Genomic DNA, 21,098 nt, shown 5'->3' on the forward strand with positions numbered 1-21,098 from the left:
TCTTTACGAGTCAGAGACATTAAAGTCATCCTCCATTTTGGTTTAACAAAGCGTTCAGCGAGAGCGCCCCCTGTCTGCAGACAGACTCCTCTGTGGACGACGATGTTGTAATTTCCATCCAGGAGTTTTTAACTACATGATAGTGTTTGTAGTTATTTAGTGAACAATCAATAAAAATTTACAGAATTACAGAATGAGGACAGTGGAAACAGACTAGTTGAAGAGAAATATCAACATTTCTGCATGAAACACAGCCATTAACCTTCTGACCAATCACAACCTCTGTACCAGAGGGCGTGCCACAGCTTGGCTCCACCCATCAGCATCGTTTCCGAAGTTCTCAAGTTTCATTTTCACACAGTAAAAGTTCTGTCCAGATCAAACGGTGACCGCATGGCGACTTTTATGACTGTCAATCAATCAATCAATCAATCTAACAAACTGATTGATTGAAAGGTCCAGGGTGAGGAAAAGAGCAGATAACATCTCTGCAGATCCCACACATGCTGGACATGAACTGTTTGGACTTTTACCTGCAGGGCGGCGCCACAGACACAGTTTCATCCCTCAGACCGTCCATCCACCTCTATGATTTATAAAATATATTTCTGCACAATCTTGACCAATCAAGCAGAATCTGATGATAAAACAACCAGAAAATGTTGAGGTGGTGAAATAATTCTCCAGGATTTTATTTACAGTTCCATCCAGTCGTCTTAAGATTTCATTTGACAAGTTTATTGTTTTAATGTTGTTATAATACAATGACACAGAATAATTAAGCTGTAAAACATTTTTATAGGTTTTCCTTCAGAAAGTTTGTTTTTATTGTTTAAGTCTCCATCTAAACAGGATGCAGCTCGACCATCAACATTCAACTGGATTCTGACTTCACTTTCTGGCTGTAAAACAAGAAACAATACAATAAAAACTCCAGCCTGGTGCATTTTAATCACCTCAAGCAGATATTTAAATGCCGAGCATCAAACCTCCTTCAGAAAATGACTGATGCGATATAAATAACCTCCATAAATAAAAGTTATTGTCCATTTTGCTCAGACAGGAAGCGAGCAGCAGCAGCAGCTTGTCCTCCGATCAGCGATCGCTTTTTATTTGAACGATCAGCTGCTCAACATTTGACACCAGAGTTTCAATCTGCTATTCTGAGCTGGGAGCGGCTCCCTCAAGTTTACTATGGAGCAGAAACAAGAAACAATATGCAACTGTTAGCATCATCTGTTAGCTCCATTTAGAGCCTTAAAATCCAACAGCAAACCCAGATTTATTGATCTGATCTAAAAGCCGTCTGCAGAGTCCAGCTCTGCTGCCGTTGGCCTCAGCCAGCTGTTGGTCGGCATGCAGGACCCTCACAGCTTCACAGCTCTGAAGGAAACACACTGAGGAATGCTACACACACCAACACACACGAAAACAACCTGTGCATTGTTGGAGACATAGTGTGTGTCCATCATGTCCAGCAGGAGAAAAACAAACAGCTGGGAAGCTAATCTGCTTTTTTAAATTGATTATTGAAAAATAAAAAGCAAATTAGGAATTACTTTTAAAACTTTTTTACATTGTTTTATTAACTTTTAGAGGCACCTGTCTCATTTTACCCAGGAAAACAAACTTAGAGGTTAATTTGTTTCTTATTAGAAATCTAAACTAAAGTTTGGAATAATTTTTGCTTAACTCAGTGACTCAAGTTTTCACTCCCGTATTTAAACTGAAATGTTTTTTTCCACCTTCAATATTTATTTATCCTGAACAATGCAACAGTAAATGGGTTTATTTATAAATTATAAGAGGAGGAAGTAAATTAAAAACCTGAAATAACCTTATTGTATAAATATCATAAAACAACATTTAACTTTTTTTAAAATAATTTTTTCCTTTTCATCTTTGTTTTTGTAAATTCGGACATTTTTGTGTAAATTTGCTCCATTCTGATATATTTTTCCCTGAAACCGCCTCAGTGCTGCCCTCTTTGGGTTGAACGGTGGTTACTGCAGTTGAATTTTCTGATTGGTTCCCGAATTGCGCATATTCAGGCGCATTAAAATAGTCCAGAAATTACGATACTTCTCTGTTCTGAAAATCAGTAAAACTCAGAAAAAACTGCAGTCTGAGTGGAGCAACGTTTAAACTTCTGTAGAGAAAATAGACTTTCAGCTGCTTCCATCCACCACTCCATCACTCCGTTTTATAAAATATTACAGACATTTTTGCAGGAAAAAATGAGTTGTGATGTCATCAGAATCAAACCCCAACAAGTTTGGTGTTCAAAATGTTACATCATAACTCTTTGGTAGCTTCTAGTAAAGCAAGTAAGTAAACCTGTATGTGTATGGTATTTTAAGATATAAGTGTTTCACGATAAACTAATTAAACAGTCCACCAGCCAAGAGATTTTAAAAAACAAGAACTCAATAAAAACCAGGCATCAAGAGGAAGTATTATGCATAATCCAGGCACATAGGATCATTTTATAGCACAATTAAATAATTATGTTATTTTATGTTGATATAAAATGCTCTATACATGAAAGACGGCTCAGATGAAAGTTGGTGATTTGAAATTGGGTCTCTGTCTCTTTAAGAACCTCCTGTTCTTAATGAGTAGGAGGTTCTTAAAGAGACAGGCAGCGCTTTGTGTGTGCTCCATGGCAACCTCTATGGTTACCATGGAGATCAAAGGATTTCTCAAACAAGCATGTAAGAATCAAAGCAACCCTCCAGGTATGTGTATGATGAGGGACTAACAAAATAACATTTCACAGGATACTGCCCCTTTAAGGATCGAGTCTCAGGAGAAATCTGGCAGCAGATTTTCTACAGGAAAAATTATTCCAACTCTTCACAATAATCCCTGCTGGGATTAGATGTGTATTTATAATAAAATCAGCCAAAAGCTTTTCCTCCTGATGTGTTCAGGACTCGCTCGTCTCTCTTGTTGTTTTTGGATAAATTGTTGATCAGATATCGTCTGTCACGCAAACATCCACATATTTATGTTTCCACGTCAAAACAAGCTGAAACACGGCGGCGCCGGTCGGAGCGGCATTCCCACCAAACCCAGCCAGACTCCGGATCCCTGCTGGGACGTCAGCCGGGTTTCCCGCAAACCGGACGGAAACAGCAGCTCTGAGCTGAACCGGCTTCACCTCCTGCTGCTCTGATGGACGACAACGCAGCTGAACGCCATGAGAAGACGGAGAAACATCAGAGAATCACAACAGACGTCTGTGATGGAGGAGAGGAGCTGATACAACCCAAACCAGCCCAGGTCCTCCAGCTGTGATCAGCTGGATCTGTGATCAGCTGGATCTGTGATCAGTTGCCTGCTAAGAGCTGCAGCAGGAAGTGGGACTCTTCCAGCTTCCTTTCATTAAGGTAAAAGGTCCACTCAGTCTACCTGGTCTACCTGCTTCCCACACAGAACCAGAGTTAAGATGGAGGCATTAGATCCTCCAGATGTTCCCCAGCTGGAACACGACTCAGTTCAGGAACCTGGAGACAGTCTGAGGAGAAAAACCTACGATTTGATGGGGACCAGAGACAAAATGGACTTAAAGTTTTATTATTCTTCCACAAACAGGTTAGGATCAATTTATGGGCGAAACAAAACAGGTTCATCTCATTTTCTGCTCAAAGTCATTCTTAGGTCCGGAGATTTTAGTCGGCCTCAAGGTTTATACTTGCATGTGAAAATGGCCACAAACAGATGAGCAATTATACAACCATACAGCTTTGAAAAGCAATAGTGGAGCCTCCTGCATAACCAATCAGAATGCAGCAAGTGATTTCTGGATGGCAAGACAACAACAAAACACTTGTCTTGTGTTTTCCAGCAGCCATTGTGCAGCGCATACAGTCTGAAAACCAATTGATCAAACGGACCGGGTTGCTAAGTAACGGGTGGAGCTCCTGTGGTTGCTAGGTAACAGAGCAGTGCCACTCAAAGATTGGGGTCTTTTTCCAGACACCAGAAATTCTTTAACTTATAGCCCAAAACAACTGGCTGCTTTTTTAATTTCCCAAATGGAAGATTAAAACATACAAAACATGAATTCTTATTAATACATCATATTTAAAGTTTTGGTATGATATTATGCAGTATGATACTGATAAGTGATGATAAGAACTATTTATTACAAACAGAACTAATGCTCTTAAATTCCCATTTTTACTGAGTTTCTTTAGGACACCAGTCACATAAAGACGTTTTATTTATATCACTAAACTGCACGTGGTGACTGGATTTAGGATTTATTAAGCCTTTCAATGAACAACCACTGGAGAAAAGGTATAAGTATCAACCCTAACAACGGGGACAGTTTGGGGGTTTTAAACGTCATTAATTGAAACCTATGGTAACAATAAATCTAAATTCTCATTATGATCAAATTTATCACGTTAAATGCCCACCGCCACATGGGAACATGATTGTTTCTGCTTAAAGGTTCAAGAATTGGACTTAAAAGCAGTTACACTTTTTAACTTAAAGAAAACTTTTGATAAAAACCAAATGAGCAGATTAAAAATGGCTTTCCTGAGACTTTCGCAGCTTCCTCACCTCTTTCTTCTTCTCGTCCTCATGCTGGTAAAGGGGCATCTGCAGAAAATCCTCTTCGCAGCAGATGAAGCTCACCGTGCATCCCATCCGAGCTCCTCCACAGACCCATCCAGCAGAGCGGCTTCCTCCCGGCCTCTCGCCCGGCTCCCCGCGGCTCCCTGCGGCTGTAGGCGGCCAGGAATCAGGACCTCATTGCGGCCGAGCTGCCCGCGGCCCGCCCGGCATCACTGCGCTGGAGAACCCGATCAGCCCTGCGGGGAAGTTTCCAGGTGTTTCCGCAGCTGCTCCGCCAGTCTGAGGGAACAAACAGGTAGTCTGCAGACTGAGGCTGAAGCGACACTCACTCACCTTCACGTGTGTCCCAACAAGCCGCTCTCTGATTGGCTCTTCGTGCTGCCGCTCAGGATCAAAGCGCACATGTTGGAGAAGTTTTAAAAAGCTTCTGGTTACTTTAACTACCAGCTGTAAAACTAAACCACCTTCCTGTTTTCATATTTTAAATTCAGCGGCATCTGTTAGTCTGGACTCAAATATTTACTCCGAACATTATTTGGCCCTGAAGTTCAACTGCTTTTTGATGCAGCAACACCGCCCCCTGCTGTTTGCTTCAAGGCAAAGCAAGTCCACTGACGTTACAGTCAAACTTTGGCAACAATCTGGATCATTTAGCCATTAGAGAAAGAATGGGCATCATTTTTCAAAGTCATACTTTCACCATATGAACTTATATTCATATAAGTTCCATAATTAGTAACTAAATATTTAATTTTAATTAGCGAGACAAATATTTTGTTTCTTAACCAATTATCTTGCTTGCTAATTAAATATTTAGAGCCAAACTAAATATTAACTAAGCAAAATATTTAGTTAAGAATGTAAATATTTAGCTCTAACCTAAATATTTATTTAGCTAATTAAATATCATGCTAAGAGCTAAATATCTCATTTCAAATTATTTAACTAGCTCCAAATGTTTAGCTAAAAACTAAATATTTAGCTTAAAAATCAGTATTTGTATCAATATTTAGCAAGCTCAAAATATTTAGTTTGGAGCTATTTAACTTAAAACTAAATATTTAGCTTTCTAACTAAAGATTTAGATTCAAACTAAATACTTGGTTTGCTAAGTAAATATTTAGTTTGGATTTAATTATTTAGTTGGTTAACTAATCAAGCCTGCAGCCTCCTAGAAGCAGATTCTTGCTCTCATGGTCCACAGCTGCTTGGTTATGTAACGGCAGATAAGATTGTTTAATCTTCCAAATCAGTTCCACATATTTTAGTCTTTTGATCTCTCCGTCATAATAAACGGCGCTTCTCTCAGCACTTTGCTCGATGCGGGAAGACGTCCGCCTGATCTCAGCTGCAGCTGCGATGAAGGTTAGAGCAAAACCACAAGCACAGAGATTTATTTTGTGTTTTACATAAAGTGAGCAAACAAAACATATTATTTACAATATATATATATAAAAACTCAGATAATTGATGGTTCATCCACAGAAGCTGGAACTGATAATAGTAAAAACATTAAATGTGCTCATTACAGTAATAAATGAGAAAGAGCCGTTTTGTTTTGCACATTTGTTTCAGATCTGCTGCCACTCCCCCGTAAAGCTGTGGTTATGCAATAATCCCACGGCCCAGTCGACCCGGTTGGACTCAGTCAGGTCTGGTTCTTCATCTGTCCACAAAGTGCAGGTCCAGTTGTTTGTCTGGAACCAGAACTGTTCGATTGATGCTTTTCAACTCTCCGGTCGTCGGGTCTGGCTTGACTTCAAAGTGATGAATCAGCTGAAGACAAAAAACAGAAAGTAAATAAAGATAATGAAGCTTCATTGTAATAATTTAATGTAAATTCAGAAATGGATGGATTGGTGGGAAGTTGAAGCGTTGATTTCAGAGATTCAAATTTGATCTCATCTGGTGTTGAAAGGTCCTGGTTCTGATCTGTGGATCTTGCAGTTTATCTGTTTCTGTTTGTGATGTTTCATGCCTCAGTGAATTTCTATGGAAGCTCATTGGTTCCATGTTAAATTAAAGCTTCTTTTTTGGTTCATATTTTGATCCATTGTCTGTTTACTGTGCCTCAAACGTTCACATTTTATTCAGGGTTTTTTCTGAAGATAAGGATAATATTGTCATGCAGATTATGCTGCTTCATTTCACAATGTTCTGTGTTGAGAAAAGGTCTTTATTTCTCCCAGCAGGCAGTAACAGTTTATGAGAATCTAACTCTATGCAGACGACACTCCGCTCTACTCATGTTTAGTGTTAAAACATTATTTATAACAGATTCCAGGGTTGGATTGTATCTGAATCCAACCCAGAATCAAGAATCAGTCAGTGTTCCTTATCTTAGCTGGAAGCATCACTCACACACCAGAGTTGGTCACGGCGTTCCACAGGGTTGTGTGCTAGGACTATTTAATGTTTTATGATACAATTCTGAATTTCTAATCTTTCTGGAATCAGTACCTTTTTAAGCTTCTTTATCACAATGTTGCATTGTTTGTTACCTGAAACAGAACCAAGTACATCTCGAGTTCTGCGATCCTGCGACCAACGCAGCCTCGAACGCCGTAGCCAAACGGGATGGAGCCGAAGGCGTTGGGCCTCTGGCGGCCGTCACGGAGCCATCGCTCCGGCTTGAACCGGTACGGTTCTGGGAAAGTGTTCTCATCATGACTGATGGCGTAGTGGCAGAACGTGAAACCAGTCTGGAGAAAGACGAGTCAACAGATTCAGGAACGTTAGCACGACCCATTTCAACCTTCCAGAAGACATCCACCCAACTTAAACCTTTACACTGACAGTAAATACTGGTCTCCATTTTACTCAAACGGACTGATCTGGACACCATCTTGCTGATGTCACAAAAGGTTACATAAATTCTGACCAAGACAAAAACCCGAAAAGACGCCGCAGATTCACATGTGGATTATTTTTATTCTAACCAGCTGGTCAGGAAAGAAGACTTTTAAAACATTTAAATTATAAATTAAGGATCAGTTGTTTTTGAAGCCAATAACCTTTAATTATAATGTTTCTCATCACTAGTGAGGCTTACAAAGGTGTTATAGATGTTCATAGTAAATATGTGCAAAATATATGATACTGGTTTATAACGAAGAATCAGACCCACTTTCTTTGGAAACTGATATCCACCAACAGAAATGGGTTTTTCTGTTATGATCCGTGCGTTCATAGGAACCACAGGGTACATCCTGTTGAAGATCAGTTCAGCAGATTGTTAACAGTGTGTGGTTATTAGAGTGATTCTTGTTAGAAACACCAAACATCACTCCATGCTGTCTGACCTGAGAGTTTCCTTGATCACGGCTCGTAAAAACGGCATCGCAGTGACCTCTGCGGCGCTGGGGATCCGGTCCGCCGGTACCAGAGAGGAAACCTCCTCATAAAGTCTGTTCTGGGTTTCTGGGTTCCTGGACAGCTGGTACAAAACCCAGGTCAGGGTGTTGGAGGTCTTTGAGACACAGACACAGACATGCAACCAGAAAGTAGCTTAAAAATTAATACCAACAAAGTTGATAAACACCAAAATGTTCCTGGAAAGAGCTGTAGGCATCTGGTGCGTCAGAAATACTTGACCGAAGGAGTCTGCTGACTTGTTCAGGAACTGTGTGTGCGTACCGTGTCCACGCCGGCTAACAGCAGCTCCGTCACGCTGGCGTAGACGTCCTTACTGCTCATCTGGGTGTTGGACAAGAGGTACGTCAGATATTCACCCTCCACATCCTGGTTGTTGTCCAGTCGCTTCTGAATGTCCTCCATCTTCTTGTCTATCAAAGTTTTAGCTACAGGAAGAGCAAATGAAGCTTGGTGTTGTTCCAATCTCTTATTGCTAGTTTTGTTTGATCAGATTCTCTTTCTGTTGGATTTAACTGAGCTAAGAGATCAGGCAGAGTTTACTGTTCCCTGATGTTACACCAAAAATCAGTTAATATTCTTATAACTGCCTGTTTTAATTGTTTAAACACCACATATACCTTAATATGAAGAAATGCACATGGTGGAAGCCGTCTTGCATTATTGTAGACATTTACAACATTTACAGTCTTCCTCATTTCTGCTCTCAGTAGTTCAGCCAATCAGCTCCGAGGCAAACGAATGATGATTCATGTATTCATGTTTTCCAACTATGTTATGGTTAAAAACCCTCAGCTGAGTGTCTGCGTCTCACTCAGGATGTTTCTGGAGCATCCTCAACTCTTACAAACTCATCCTCGCCTACGGCAACCCAAAAGTGCCACAAGTTGTCACTTTCCTTCACATTTGGTTAAAAAAAAATCAAGCAAGTTAGGATTCCATAAATACCAGTAAATCCAGTCTGAAGGCTGTTTTTACACCATCTGAAGAACAACCTGTGTTTATTCAGGTAACTGAAAGCTGCTTTTTGTGTTCAACGTACTGTTTAATGTTTAATGGCCTGAATAAACGCCGGTTTTTTTCGGCAATCAGAAAGCAGTGTGATATTATACAGCCTCCATCTCTTGTGTGACTTTTTATCACAGACACATGGCAGCAAAACGTGGTGATTTATGGCACTCGCGGCTTGCGATGCTCACCAGTTGGTTTCTCCAACTCACCAAAGCTGAAGATGCCCTCCCAGCCGGCGATGTAACGCCCCCAGAACGGCAGCAGACTGCGGCTCCACTTGGGCGTTATCACCACAGCCATGCTGTTGGAGAACATCTGGGCGATGGAGTTGATGAATTCTTGGGTTCCGGCAGGAATTTCCTTTTCCAGGCAGCCGAGCCGAGTCTCAAACAGTATGGAGGCGATTCCTGGGTGACAAAACCAATTAAACACCAAATTAAAAACCAGAGTACTGGTTCTTGGGAATGACGTTTGCTGCATACCTTCCAGAGAAAACAGATACAGGTCATTGGAAATGTCAACAACCCGGTCGCCTGTTGGGCTGCAGAGACGCAGACGTTTGATCCGTTTGATGAAGTCTGTCACCACGGCGTTGATCACCCCGTCGTACTGAGCTGAATCCCTGGGATGGAGCATCCGCTTGTTGAGAACCGCCCTCAGCTTGTACCAGCGCTCCCCTTCCCTGGCAGCACAAACAGCTCATCACATTTTCTAACAATGGAGAGAAAATTAATACCAAGCCCAAAGCTGACAGTCTGTTGGTGATGTTGAGTGAATTGTGTTTTTTGGTTGCAATGCATATCTTGATGTTTAGGTTTGCAAGTCAAAATATATGAAATGTTTTCCTACGCACTAAAAGGATATTTTGGTCAAAGTGGTGCGAACACAGCGCCCTGAGGAGCTCCGCAGCGCAGCTACATTTACAGCAGAAACACCATTCAAAGCTTGGACAGCTCAGACAAAAAGATGAAAACAGATTTTAAAAATGCATTTTAGTCCTTATTTGATTAAACCGAAGTTTAAACAGAATTTACCGTTTTTACAGAATTGCCAGTTTTAGGTGTTTTCACACCTGACAGTGTGATAAACTCCTTCGATTGGGACCAAAGTTGCAACATTTGTTTCATTTTCAGCTGAGCAACCTGTTCCCCTCCTCGCCTGTGGGGGCGCTGCATCAAGAGCAAATGAAGGAAACGATACAAAAACATCCAACATACTTTTCTTTCAGTGTGGAAATGCTGAGACATGAGTTTTGCATTTAAAAAAACGTGTAGACATATTAATATTTCCACAGTTCATTAAATTATTTCAATACAACATGTCATCTTCAGGGTTTTCACCTTCACCCTGCATCCAGGAAATGGCGGGAATAACCATGGCAACCAGTGATAGGAAGTTCTGAGTCGCTATTTTTTAAAATATGTTTCAAAAATAAAAATCTGGTCTACGCAGTCACTTAAATCACGAATGCAGTAATTGTGCTTTGCCTGCAGGTGGCGATAATGTCGACTAAACCAGATTTAAGGGAAGATCCTGGGTAGTGCTGGCCTAAAACGCTGCTGTCCATCTTTTCTTTGACAGACTTCATCACTTGTGTTTATTGTAAATTTTCTCAAAAACATTTTTGTAAATTTTTGTCAAAAACTTTGTATTGATGCCAACTCCGACCTGCAGGTGGCAGTATTTCTTATTTTCACCACTCTGCTGCCTCAGCCTGACCTGATGTCAAGTTATCTGTGATGGCTGTGTTAAGCTAGCTCTTCTCTTAAAAATATTCAAATGTTTGTCTGCCTGATTTTTTTCTTTTTTTAGATTTTGGAAGGAAAAAATGTTGCAAAATTCTGGTCATTGAGCCTCTTTCAGTTCATCCTTTATTCCTGTAAAGCTGTTTTACATCCATCACAACAGTTTAGTTTGGTTTTTACAAACTGGATGCAGTGTGGGTTTACTCTGTGAAGGGTCCGTATCCCAACCCCCTCATGTCTCGGTACTCCGTCCAGAGAGACATGTCTCCTCTGGACGGAAACTTCTCGTCCTTCCTCAGCAGCTCCTCCAGCAGCTCGGCCGTGTTCACCGACACCGACTTCATCCCGCTCCAGTATATGGGTCCATATAGCTGCTTCTCATACAGCTGAGAGGAAGAGAGGGAAACCCGGTCAGACCTGATCAGAATCCTGATCAGAATCCTGATAAAAACCTGTAACCTGACCTCAGCTGGACGCTCCCAGCAGAGGAACGCCCTCCTTTAGCTGGTGGTTGCTATAGAAACTACGGCTGCACCGACCCACTTTTTCCGGTCCGATACTCATACTGATATCTGAGGTTTAGTATCTGAATTGATTTAAACCGTTTCTTTTTTCCAAACAGACAGAAATGGACTGAATTACAATTTCATTTACTGGTTTTGCACCAGAACAGAACAACTAAAAACACCAACAGCTTCAAACTTTGGTCGAACGTAAAAACAACTTTAATCTGTCCAGTCAGTGCGGTGAGCGATATAACAATGTAAAATAAATTATAAAGTAAACAACAAAAAGCATAAAAAATAAACTGCAACAAATGTTTCTTCCACATGTTTCAGAAAGTGCCATTAGGAATCTAAATATGATGTAAAATAAATAATAAAGCATAGAACTAGACAGAATAGAAAAGCCCTTGTATAGCAGAAAGACCGGCACTGATATCTAGAATTATTTTCTATGTCGGGCCGATTGCAAATGACGTAAAACTACTAAATTCTGATCAGTGCTCTGGCGGCCATTTTAGCTTCGGACAAACGGTAAGCTGTTTTGGGGAAACGTCTGAACAGTTGATTTTGTTTCTGATTGGGTGATTTAGGTTATTAATATGCACAGTTTAATTCCCACCAATCGTTTTTTGATGACTACAAATAAACTCCAGCTGCAGAATCGTTTCGTTTGACACAGAGCCGGTGTAGCAGCAGGAGGCCTAATTGATTCACAGGCTTTTACAAACTGATATTTCATTGGAAAAATTAACTGCAAGGCATTGAGGAGTCAATATTTTCATATTTTATTACTTGGCGGGAACCCGTTAAGCACAGATAGAGTAGTGCTAGCAACGCTAGCTAACAGTGTCTGTAGCCATCGCTGCTTTCTCTCTGCTCACGTTGAGGCTTCTGCATTTCAACCATTGTTTAGGTTTCTCCACACTGAGCTTCTGCATGGAGGAATATGGAAACAAATCTCCAGGAACGTTGCGCGCTCTTCAGATATCGCCGTTCTGTTTCTCCGAACATCCAGTAGTTACGTCATTAGCAATCGGATCAGTGCGTCTCCAATAGAAACAAAGGTAAAGCTACCTGAGCAGCATTTGCTTTGGTCATGAAAAACAAATGCATAACCAAACCCTGCCCTTGTTTTGGTCATGCAACATACCTAACGCCAACAGAACCGCGCTGTCAGCGTTAGATTTGTTGGCACCAGGATGTGGAAGCGCTTCAGGCTTTGGCTGCAGGTGTGAAAGCTGCAGAGCGGTCAGGTACCTGCAGCTCATGCAGACGGTTGTAGTAGCCCTGGACCAGCATCCTGTAGAGCATCTCCCAGACTCTGACCCGGGGCAGGTCCGAGGCCTTCCGAGGCTTGTCCTGCAGGGCGGGCAGGACGGAGGGAGCCATCCGGCACCGCTCCCGGCAGCAGACCCGGCTCCATGGCAGCAGACCGCCGCTTCTCCCCGACAGCACTCTGCTCAACAGCCACGCAGCCATGGCAGGAGGCGAGTGGAAAACACACGGATCCTGTTACATCCAAGCTGCTGTGGTAGGGAGGGGTCGGCCCGGAGCACGATTTAACCCGTCCAGATCTGAAGACCCAAACCACAAAGGAAGGAGTCTGAGGAAATGTTCAGTTTTCTCTGGTTTAAAGCCTTTTCAGTTGTGTAATCTGTCCGGACGGAGTTGTTGTGAAACGTCTTAATAAGCCGATCTGCTCCCAACAATGAAGCTTGGTTTCCCTTTTAAGGGAGCAGCCCAGCATGTGAAACCTCCTCGCTCTGGATTACACAACCTCTGGGGCTGAGCAAGCAACACCAGCTGCTGACAGCAAAACGTCCGACTGTTTAGAGAATCTGAACTTTCCTGAACTCAGAAGCCCTTATGCTGAATACCAAGCTGAAATGTTTCAGAGTAATGTCTTCAAGGAACTGCACCAGTCCTGCAGTGCGAGTGACTCCTCTTCCTGCTCAGAGGATCTCTGTTGGTGTGTGTGGGGGAGTCTGTTGGCACCTGCACACCTGTTGGTCATTTCCCTCATTAGGCTCAGGATGACCTGATGGTTGACCTTCACAGGTGTGCACTAGCCGTGTTTCTATCAACATTTTTTAATTCACATTAGAAAACATTTGCCAAATAAGTTCTGATGTTGCAAACTTTCCCAGCCACTGGAGGTCTGTGCCTTACCAGAGGCACAAAACTCTGAGTAATTTAAAGTAACTTGATGATCTGGTTACCCTGTTCGTCTCGACGTAGAAATCAATATCTACGTTTTCATTGATCATATAATTTTTTGGTTTACTTCAGAAAACTGCAATGGAAACAATTTTTTCGCAAAGTGTCACAATCCATGAAGAAGACGACAGGAAGTAGTTGGAGGATGATGGCAGAGCATGTTTTTAATGACTTACTGCATGAACAAACTTATTCATATGTGATTTTAATTGCATTTCTGTTAAGTGTTCGACACTAACAATGGAAACACAGCAACTGAAGTTCTGGACTAACTGAGATTATCAAACAGGATGTTTGATTTCTGACTTTTTCCTGACCAAATTCTGAAAATATTTTAAAGATTTTCATGAAGCTAAAGCTAAACTGTTCATGCAGATTATGATGCTTCATTCCACAACGTTCTGAACAGAGAAAGATTCGTTATTCCTCCGTCTATCAGCTCCCAACAGGCAACAGCAGCAAGCGAGTATCTAACTCTACGCAGATGACACCTGGGTGTGTGTGTGTGTTTCCAATACCTTGTGGGAACCATTTTCCTGATATATACAACGTTGTGGGGGGACACTGCTGTCCCCCCACAACGTTGACCCAAAAACATTGTGGGTTTTTGGGTCAGGGGTCAGATTTAGGACCAAGGATGTGAATTGAGTTTTGGTTGGTTAGATATGTAATGGAGAGGGTTAGGATTAGGGTTAGGTTTAGACTGTAGAAATGAATGGAAGTCAATGGAAAGCCCCCGCAAAGATAGCTGCGCAAACATGTATGTATGTATGTATGTATGGATGGATGGATGGATGGATGGATGGATGGATGGATGGATGGATGGATGGATGGATGGATGACTTCAGCAAACAGAAAAGAGGAAACAAATATTTTTAGATAAATATGTTATAGTTTAATTACTTTACATTTATAAAATGGAGATAAAATTTTTTAATTTGTGTAACTAGAAAAATAAAACTGAACACAAATATAGATTATACCACAACAGTAAAAACATTATATTACTAATTACATTATAAAAAGCAAATTAATTGAACATAATTAGCGTTTATGACAAACATGTAATCAGATATTCAAACCTACAGTCACATACAGACATAACCTCAAATATAAAGAACTGCAAAAATCACATTAATCTGACCTACAGCCTTTTATTTCAAATTATAATTTAGATAAAAATGATTAGACGAATTTAAATCTTTTTACAATGGAATGTATTCAGTACAATAAAGTATTCATCTTTTAATAGCCACACTTTCTGTATTCTCTTTAAATTTCACAGTAAATAGAACCACATCTCCCAGTGGCCTTCAGTCGAGCTCAGACTTCGGTTCACCCAGATCTGCTTTCTGTTTTTTCCAACCAATTCAAAAGAATTAATAACACAAATGTCTTTCTTTTAACAAGGCAAACCTGAAAAATTCCTCTTTTAAGTTGTCAATCTACGATGATTTATACAATGCTTTCCAACAACAATAGAACAGACTATTTGTTCAATTAAAATATTGCCTGTTTAGCTTATTTTTGAACCAGTACATAATGATCTTTTTTTTATTCTAGTTTACAAAATACATATATATATCTCCTAGTATTTTACTTGACAATTTTGGCCAAATGACATACATTTTAGAAATCTTATCTATAAATTATACACACTAAACTACAAACATTAGAATTTAGCAAAACAAAAAAACTGTTTTGTTAACTTCCTGATTGTTTCTGCTCATCAACAATGTAAACTCTCCAGGAAAAGGAAGGCCTGGCCTGTTAGCAGCAGCTAGCTTTGACGTTAGCATACAGAAAGGGCTTCAGTAGTTTTTCTCCCTATTAATAATTAAAGAGTGGAAATGCATGCAAGTTTAACTCTATCATCCAGACCTAAATACATTCCTGCTGTGATTGCACATAGAATGGCTGGTTAATGCTAACTAGCTAAAGGCTAACTGTCAATAACTTTAGCTTTAGCTAAACAGAAGTTTTCACATGAAAACAAAACAGAAGCAGCACTTTTGGGACGTTTAGCTAAACTGTTAAATCAAACTGTTCCTTCATCGTCGCTCCACAAAGTGCAGGTCCAGTTGCTTGTTTGGCACCAAAACGGCCCGACTGACGATCTTTAGATCATCCGCAGTGGGGTTCGGTTTGATTTCAAACTCTCGAATAAGCTGAGAAGAAATGCCAAAAATACATAATAATTTAGAATATTGTAGAAAAGACATTGACAGATAAACTTTAAGTATTTATTTTAATGATTATGTCTCCAAGATAATGAAAACCTAATTATATAAAACTAATACACAGATTTTTAATACAGAAATCCAATGTTCTTAATGGGAAGGAAACGCTTTCAAAGTATCAATCTGGGTGTAATTAATCTATGAATTTGACTTCAATTTTGAAATAAATGTAATGATTTATTAAATAATTGCTGCATTGCTTCGAAGTCAGGTAAATGCTAATTGAACTCCGGTCCTCCTCAGTCTGGGTCCGGTTCAAGTGAACTCTGGTTTGGTTTGAATCCGGATGTGAACGCTTCTTTATCATGATGCTGTGTTTGGGTTTTGTACCTACCCGAAACAGAACCAAGTACATCTCGAGTTCTGCGATCCTGCGACCAACGCAGCCTCGAACGCCGTAGCCAAACGGGATGGAGCCGAAGGCGTTGGGCCTCTGGCGGCCGTCACGGAGCCATCGCTCCGGCTTGAACCGGTACGGTTCTGGGAAAATGTTCTCATCATGACTGATGGCGTAGTGGCAGAGCGTGAAACAAGTCTGGCAAAACAACAGAGGAAATAATATTACAATCCTGTTTTCTATTGTTCTATAAAACTAAATCTGGAGAAAATGTACTTTATTGGATTACAAAACAAAAATCAGACCCACTTTTTCTGGAAACTGATATCCACCAACAGCAACAGGCTTTTCTTTTATGATCCTTGAATTTATAGGAACCACAGGGTACATCCTGTAAAAACATGAGCCAAGATTACAAACAGGCTGCATGTAGTTAACACCAAAGTGTCTCCATGCTGTCTGACCTGAGAGTTTCCTTGATCACGGCTCGTAAAAACGGCATCGCAGTGACCTCTGCGGCGCTGGGGATCCGGTCCGCCGGTACCAGAGAGGAAACCTCCTCATAAAGTCTGTTCTGGGTTTCTGGGTTCCTGGACAGCTGGTACAAAACCCAGGTCAGGGTGTTGGAGGTCTTTGAGACAAAGACACAGATACATTTAAATCACAGTGTAGATAAGTCAGAATCTAACTGGATTGTGAATCCAGTTAGAGTCAGAATCCCAAACCCTGGAATACAAACGGGTCAGAGTTTTATTGTCGTAGAAATGAGTCGAGTACCGTGTCCACTCCGGCTAACAGCAGCTCCGTCACGCTGGCGTAGATATCTCTGGTGCTCAGCTGGGAGTTTGACAGGAGGTACGTCAGATATTCATCCTCCACATCCTGGTCGTTGTCCACTCGCTGCTGAATGTCCTCCATCTTCTTGTCAATCAAAGTTTTACCTTAAACAACAGAAGTCGGATAAAATAGAGACGACCCAACAGTTTAATTTTGCTGCAGTTGCCTCCAACACCCGCTTAGCTTAGCAAACGTCTTCAAACAAGATGCAATATCTTCCATTTGGTCACAGAGCTTCTAGCATTTTTGGTAAATCCGATGTAGGTAGGTAGAGATGGGATTATATCAAAGATACAAAAGCAGTGCTGATGGCTAGAGTTTAGCTGGTGAGCTATCACAGGAGTCATGATGTTTGCAGATGACGTTGTGCTCTTCAGTGAGAGTAGAGACATGGAGGTACGCTCTGTGGAGCAGAAGTGGGACAATTAGCAGAAGCAGGTGGAACAGTGAAGCTGAAAGCAGGAAGGTCGGTTACGGTGGATGAGGTAGCACCAACCTGAAGCAAAACCAAAAGTTAAGAAGTCTTAAAATGTCTGAAATTCATTTAAAAAATGCAAGTTAACCTTACAGGATTTTTCTGTCTGGGACAGAAATCTTCATGACCGGAGGCGGTTGCGGCTGAAGCTAACTAGCTGCTAACATACTCTTGCTAGCTACTTAGCTTTTTGCATCTATAATATTTCAGTGCAAATTTATCACCAGTTGGTTTAGGCCACTGGCTCTTCTGTAAAGCTTCAGCAGCTCACCAAAGCTGAAGATGCCATCCCAGCTAGCGATGTAGCGCTGCCAGTAGGGAAGCAGGCTGCGGCTCCACTTTGGGAAGATCGCCACATAAATGGCGTTGGAAAACATCTGAGAGATGGAAGTGATGAACTCCTGGGTACCGGCAGGAATCTCCTCACTCAGACAGCCGAGCCGAGCCTCAAACAGTATGGAGGAAATACCTGAGAGGGAAAACCTAAATATTCAAAAGCAAATAAAATCTGTTCTCAGAGAGTCATTACTTATGGACACTGATGGCACACACCTTCCAGTGAAAACAGGTAGAACTTGTTGGCGATGTCAGGAACCAGGTCGCCTGTTGGGCTGCAGAGACGCAGACGTTTGATCCGTTTGATGAAGTCTGTCACCACGGCGTTGATCACCCCGTCGTACTGAGCTGAATCCCTGGGATGGAGCATCCGCTTGTTGAGAACCGCCCTCAGCTTGTACCAGCGCTCCCCTTCCCTGGCAGCACAAACAGCTCATCACATTCCATCAGAAAAGTTTCATGAGCTTTTAGGAAGATGTTTGGTTTGAAGCTGACCTTCTGGTTGATCGATCAGGTTAGGTTAGACTTTTTAGGTTCAATCCTTTTGTTGCAGTTCCTTTGCAACACCAGAAAGCTATTTATATTCTATGCGCCTGCATTGTGTCATAGTTTAAACCTCTGTTGCTTCTAGTTTGGCATTTTTATATGTATTTTTCAAGTTTCCTCATTAGTGACCCGTTTCCACTTATATCTGAGGTACCTCAGGGTCTTAAGGCCCATTCCCTTTTCACTGTGTATGAAGCTCCAATCTCTACAGCAGGCTTTATTCTTTGGTGAATGCGTATGTACACACCAAGTGGACCAGAAACAGGAAGTGGACTACAACGCAGGGCATTCTGGGCAAATACAACCAAAACAAACATGCTACCCTAGCGTTAGCGGGGAAATGAGTGGTGGTCCTTTACAACAAAAAAGAAATCCTCCAACCGCTAAAATTTGATGGCACTCCATTTTTGTTTACGTTTCTAGAAAAGGAAGTTGCTCTCATTGTCTTCTTCAGAGGTTTTTGGTTCAGTGGTTCCTGCTGCAGCGCCTCCACAGGCGAGGAGGGGAACAGGTTGCTCAAACAGTTCAGATGTTCGACCTTAAGTCCCCAATCGAACTGAGTGAGACTATCAGGTGTGACGGTGCCCTTAATCACTTGGTGCTGCAACAAGCAATTTGTTTTGTTTCTGAGTGGAAACCATCGAGTTCAGATGAACTCCACCAGTTCTATCAGGATCGGTCTGGTAATCGACCAGACTGATGCCAGATGGAACAGTGACTGTCTGCACGGTTCCACTGGGGGAAGGAACAGGAGGGGAAGGAACAGGAAGTGAATGGTGTTTACTCTGTGAGGGGTCCGTAGCCCAGGCCTCTCATCTCGCGGTACTCTGTCCACAGATCCATGTCTCCTCTGGTGGGAAACTTGTCGTCCTTCCGGACCAGCTCCTCCAGCAGCTCGGCGCTGCTCACTGACACCGCGTTGCGTCCGTTTTTATAAATGGGTCCATAGAGCTGCTTCTCATAGACCTTCAGACAGCACAACATGGTTACATGCAGCATTAACACGCAATAAAAAAGCAGAGCTGCTCTAATTGCTGCAGCAGTAATATTAATAAAGAAATATACATTTGCAGCCATGTTTTCCTGAAATTCAGCTCTTATCTGTGAGATCAAAGGTCATGTTTTCTGTTTAAAACACCCAGACCTAAATAAATAAGGTGCAGGTTGGTCAGTTACACCAAAAAATAGAGATGAATCAGAAAATATGATGGTTTGTAACTGACAGCTGGACATTTAACCCAGAGCTCTGTTCTGACGGACCTGCAGCATGTGCAGAGAGGAGAAGTAGCCCTGGACCAGAACCCGGTACAGCATCTCCACGGCGCTGACGTGCGGCAGGTCCTGCACCGACCGCAGCTTCTCCTGCAAGGCAGAGGAGCTCCACCGCAGCGCGCCACCGCAGAGCGGCCGGCGCGGGCTGCAGATCCCACACACAGCGCTCCGTGACAACCAGGCAGCCATTACTGCTCAGTGTGAACAAGCACTGGGAGGAGCCAAGCCGCTCGCTTCAGTCCACAGTTCACCGCTGAACCGGAACCGACCTGTCGATAGGGAGAACCAGAGCTCTGGCAGAGGGCTGCAACCTGCGGCTCCAGACCTGCAGGGGGAGTCATGATAAACAGAGCAAAGATTAAGGCGATATGGAAGAGCATTAAGGAAATGAGAAAAAAAATACAGATTTGGATTTTTCTGGATTCTCAATTTAATCTCAAAATTTTGATTTCTTTTCATAAAATTCAGATTTTTTTCTGACTTTGTCAGAATTCAGAATAAACTGAGCAACGCTTAAGGAAATACAGAAGATTAGGGCCAATGAGGAAACAAAATTCACAGAATGCTCACTTAAATCTCTTTTTTCTAAAAATTCACTTTTTTCACAGAATGAATTTTTCTTCTTTGAATTAAGTTTTTTTGTTTGTTTTACATAATTTGGACTTTAATCTCAAAATTACTACTTCTTTCTAAGAGACTGTCTTTTTAATCAGACTTCAGAATAAGCTTATGGAAATACGGTGGACGATTAGGACTAATGAGAAAAAAACTGAGTTTTTAAAATCAAAAAATTTGACTTTTTCTGACTAAAATCTTTTGAGAAAAAGTCAGAATTATTTTTTATTCAGAGGCTCTAATCCTTTTTCGCAGTAAAATGAAATGTTGGCTGTTTCTGGACAGTATTTCAACAACAGAGCTAAACTAGCCTATTAACATTTTCCTTTATTGGGATTCTGGCTCTTAGATCTGCATTTTCAAAAGTGGTTAACTTTTAAAAATGCATATTTTCAAAAAACAAGCCATTTTATCCCTAATACTTAAGCTATGAATACTAATATAGGAGCAATAAGTAAGAAGAAAGCAGGAAGTGAGCTAACCGTTAGGCTAACGGCGTTAGCATGTCGGTGTAGCAGCAGAGCCAACATGGAAGCTAAAACTCACCTGTAGTCTAGCGGCCATCTTGAAAATCCTCTGTTCCGATTCAAGATGGAGAATTCAGTCTTTACTTCTCCTTATCTGCCCACCGCCATTATCAATTTATCACCATGGCAACCAAAGACTATCCTGCGTTTTCTATGGCGGAGCGAATATTAAGGTCAGCGATGCTGATTGGCCAAAGGTTTATCAATTTCCCGAGCAGCAACATATTTATTTAGGATATTTAGCTTCATAGCTTCACCTCTATAAGCTAAATTCACTGCTGACAAGCTAGTTGGTGGAAATGTTGTGAAAGTAATTCAGATTACATCTAGGTAGAGAAAACTGGCTTTTAGTACAATTACATTATTCCTATGTAATTATAGTTTCCGTAGGAAACTTTAAATTACAAAGTGGTCCAATCTCATCACATTTAATATGTAATGTTTTTAAGCCACTGAACGTTCAAGTAACTGG

The 21,098-nt window shown here is 41.4% G+C and overlaps 3 protein-coding genes across 8 annotated transcripts in view; all 3 read right to left on the minus strand.

The window, feature by feature from the left end:
* The window catches only part of LOC102224286 (tensin-1-like), a 115,530-nt gene extending 110,626 nt beyond the window's left edge, over window positions 1–4,904 (minus strand). For 5 of the 6 annotated variants that reach the window (XM_023336797.1, XM_023336789.1, XM_023336792.1 and 2 more), the window contains exon 1: window positions 4,576–4,904. In XM_023336797.1, coding sequence (XP_023192565.1) covers window positions 4,576–4,662 — 87 coding nt within the window. In that variant the 5' untranslated portion in view covers window positions 4,663–4,904. The remainder of the gene's footprint in view (window positions 1–4,575) is intronic. The other variant, XM_023336794.1, reaches the window with a different exon arrangement.
* A 1,051-nt stretch (window positions 4,905–5,955) lies between these two features.
* Window positions 5,956–13,011, minus strand: LOC102234938 (sterol 26-hydroxylase, mitochondrial-like). The gene is made up of 9 exons (XM_005798162.3): window positions 12,482–13,011; window positions 10,923–11,104; window positions 9,456–9,655; window positions 9,183–9,380; window positions 8,227–8,390; window positions 7,893–8,059; window positions 7,718–7,799; window positions 7,092–7,292; window positions 5,956–6,366 (listed from the first exon to the last, which is right to left on the minus strand). The coding sequence occupies exons 1-9, from the start codon at window positions 12,701–12,703 to the stop codon at window positions 6,253–6,255; spliced, it is 1,530 nt and encodes a 509-aa protein (XP_005798219.1). The 5' UTR covers window positions 12,704–13,011; the 3' UTR covers window positions 5,956–6,252.
* Window positions 13,012–14,406: 1,395 nt separating this feature from the next.
* On the minus strand, window positions 14,407–19,736 carry LOC102234678 (sterol 26-hydroxylase, mitochondrial-like). Its single transcript, XM_014468470.2, has 9 exons — window positions 19,473–19,736; window positions 18,997–19,178; window positions 17,883–18,082; window positions 17,602–17,799; window positions 16,796–16,959; window positions 16,483–16,649; window positions 16,328–16,409; window positions 16,016–16,216; window positions 14,407–15,609 (listed from the first exon to the last, which is right to left on the minus strand). Exons 1-9 carry the CDS (start codon window positions 19,671–19,673, stop codon window positions 15,493–15,495), a joined length of 1,512 nt encoding a protein of 503 aa, XP_014323956.1. The 5' UTR covers window positions 19,674–19,736; the 3' UTR covers window positions 14,407–15,492.
* Between the last annotated feature and the right edge of the window lie 1,362 nt (window positions 19,737–21,098).

This window comes from Xiphophorus maculatus, chromosome 7 (genome assembly GCF_002775205.1).
Source record: "Xiphophorus maculatus strain JP 163 A chromosome 7, X_maculatus-5.0-male, whole genome shotgun sequence".
In the NCBI taxonomy this organism is placed as follows: Eukaryota; Metazoa; Chordata; class Actinopteri; order Cyprinodontiformes; family Poeciliidae; genus Xiphophorus; species Xiphophorus maculatus.

Excerpts from the sequence above, each read along its gene's own strand:
- LOC102234938 (XM_005798162.3), bottom strand. The coding sequence starts at position 12,703 with ATGGCTGCGTGGCTGTTGAGCAGAGTGCTGTCGGGGAGAAGCGGCGGT. Across the intron at positions 7,800-7,892 it reads GTGATCAAGGAAACTCTCAG|GATGTACCCTGTGGTTCCTA; the intron begins GTCAGACAGCAT and ends GATCTTCAACAG. Across the intron at positions 7,293-7,717 it reads GATATCAGTTTCCAAAGAAA|ACTGGTTTCACGTTCTGCCA; the intron begins GTGGGTCTGATT and ends GTCTTTCTCCAG.
- LOC102234678 (XM_014468470.2), bottom strand. The coding sequence starts at position 19,673 with ATGGCTGCCTGGTTGTCACGGAGCGCTGTGTGTGGGATCTGCAGCCCG. Across the intron at positions 16,410-16,482 it reads GTGATCAAGGAAACTCTCAG|GATGTACCCTGTGGTTCCTA; the intron begins GTCAGACAGCAT and ends ATGTTTTTACAG. Across the intron at positions 15,610-16,015 it reads TGTACTTGGTTCTGTTTCGG|CTTATTCGAGAGTTTGAAAT; the intron begins GTAGGTACAAAA and ends ATTTCTTCTCAG.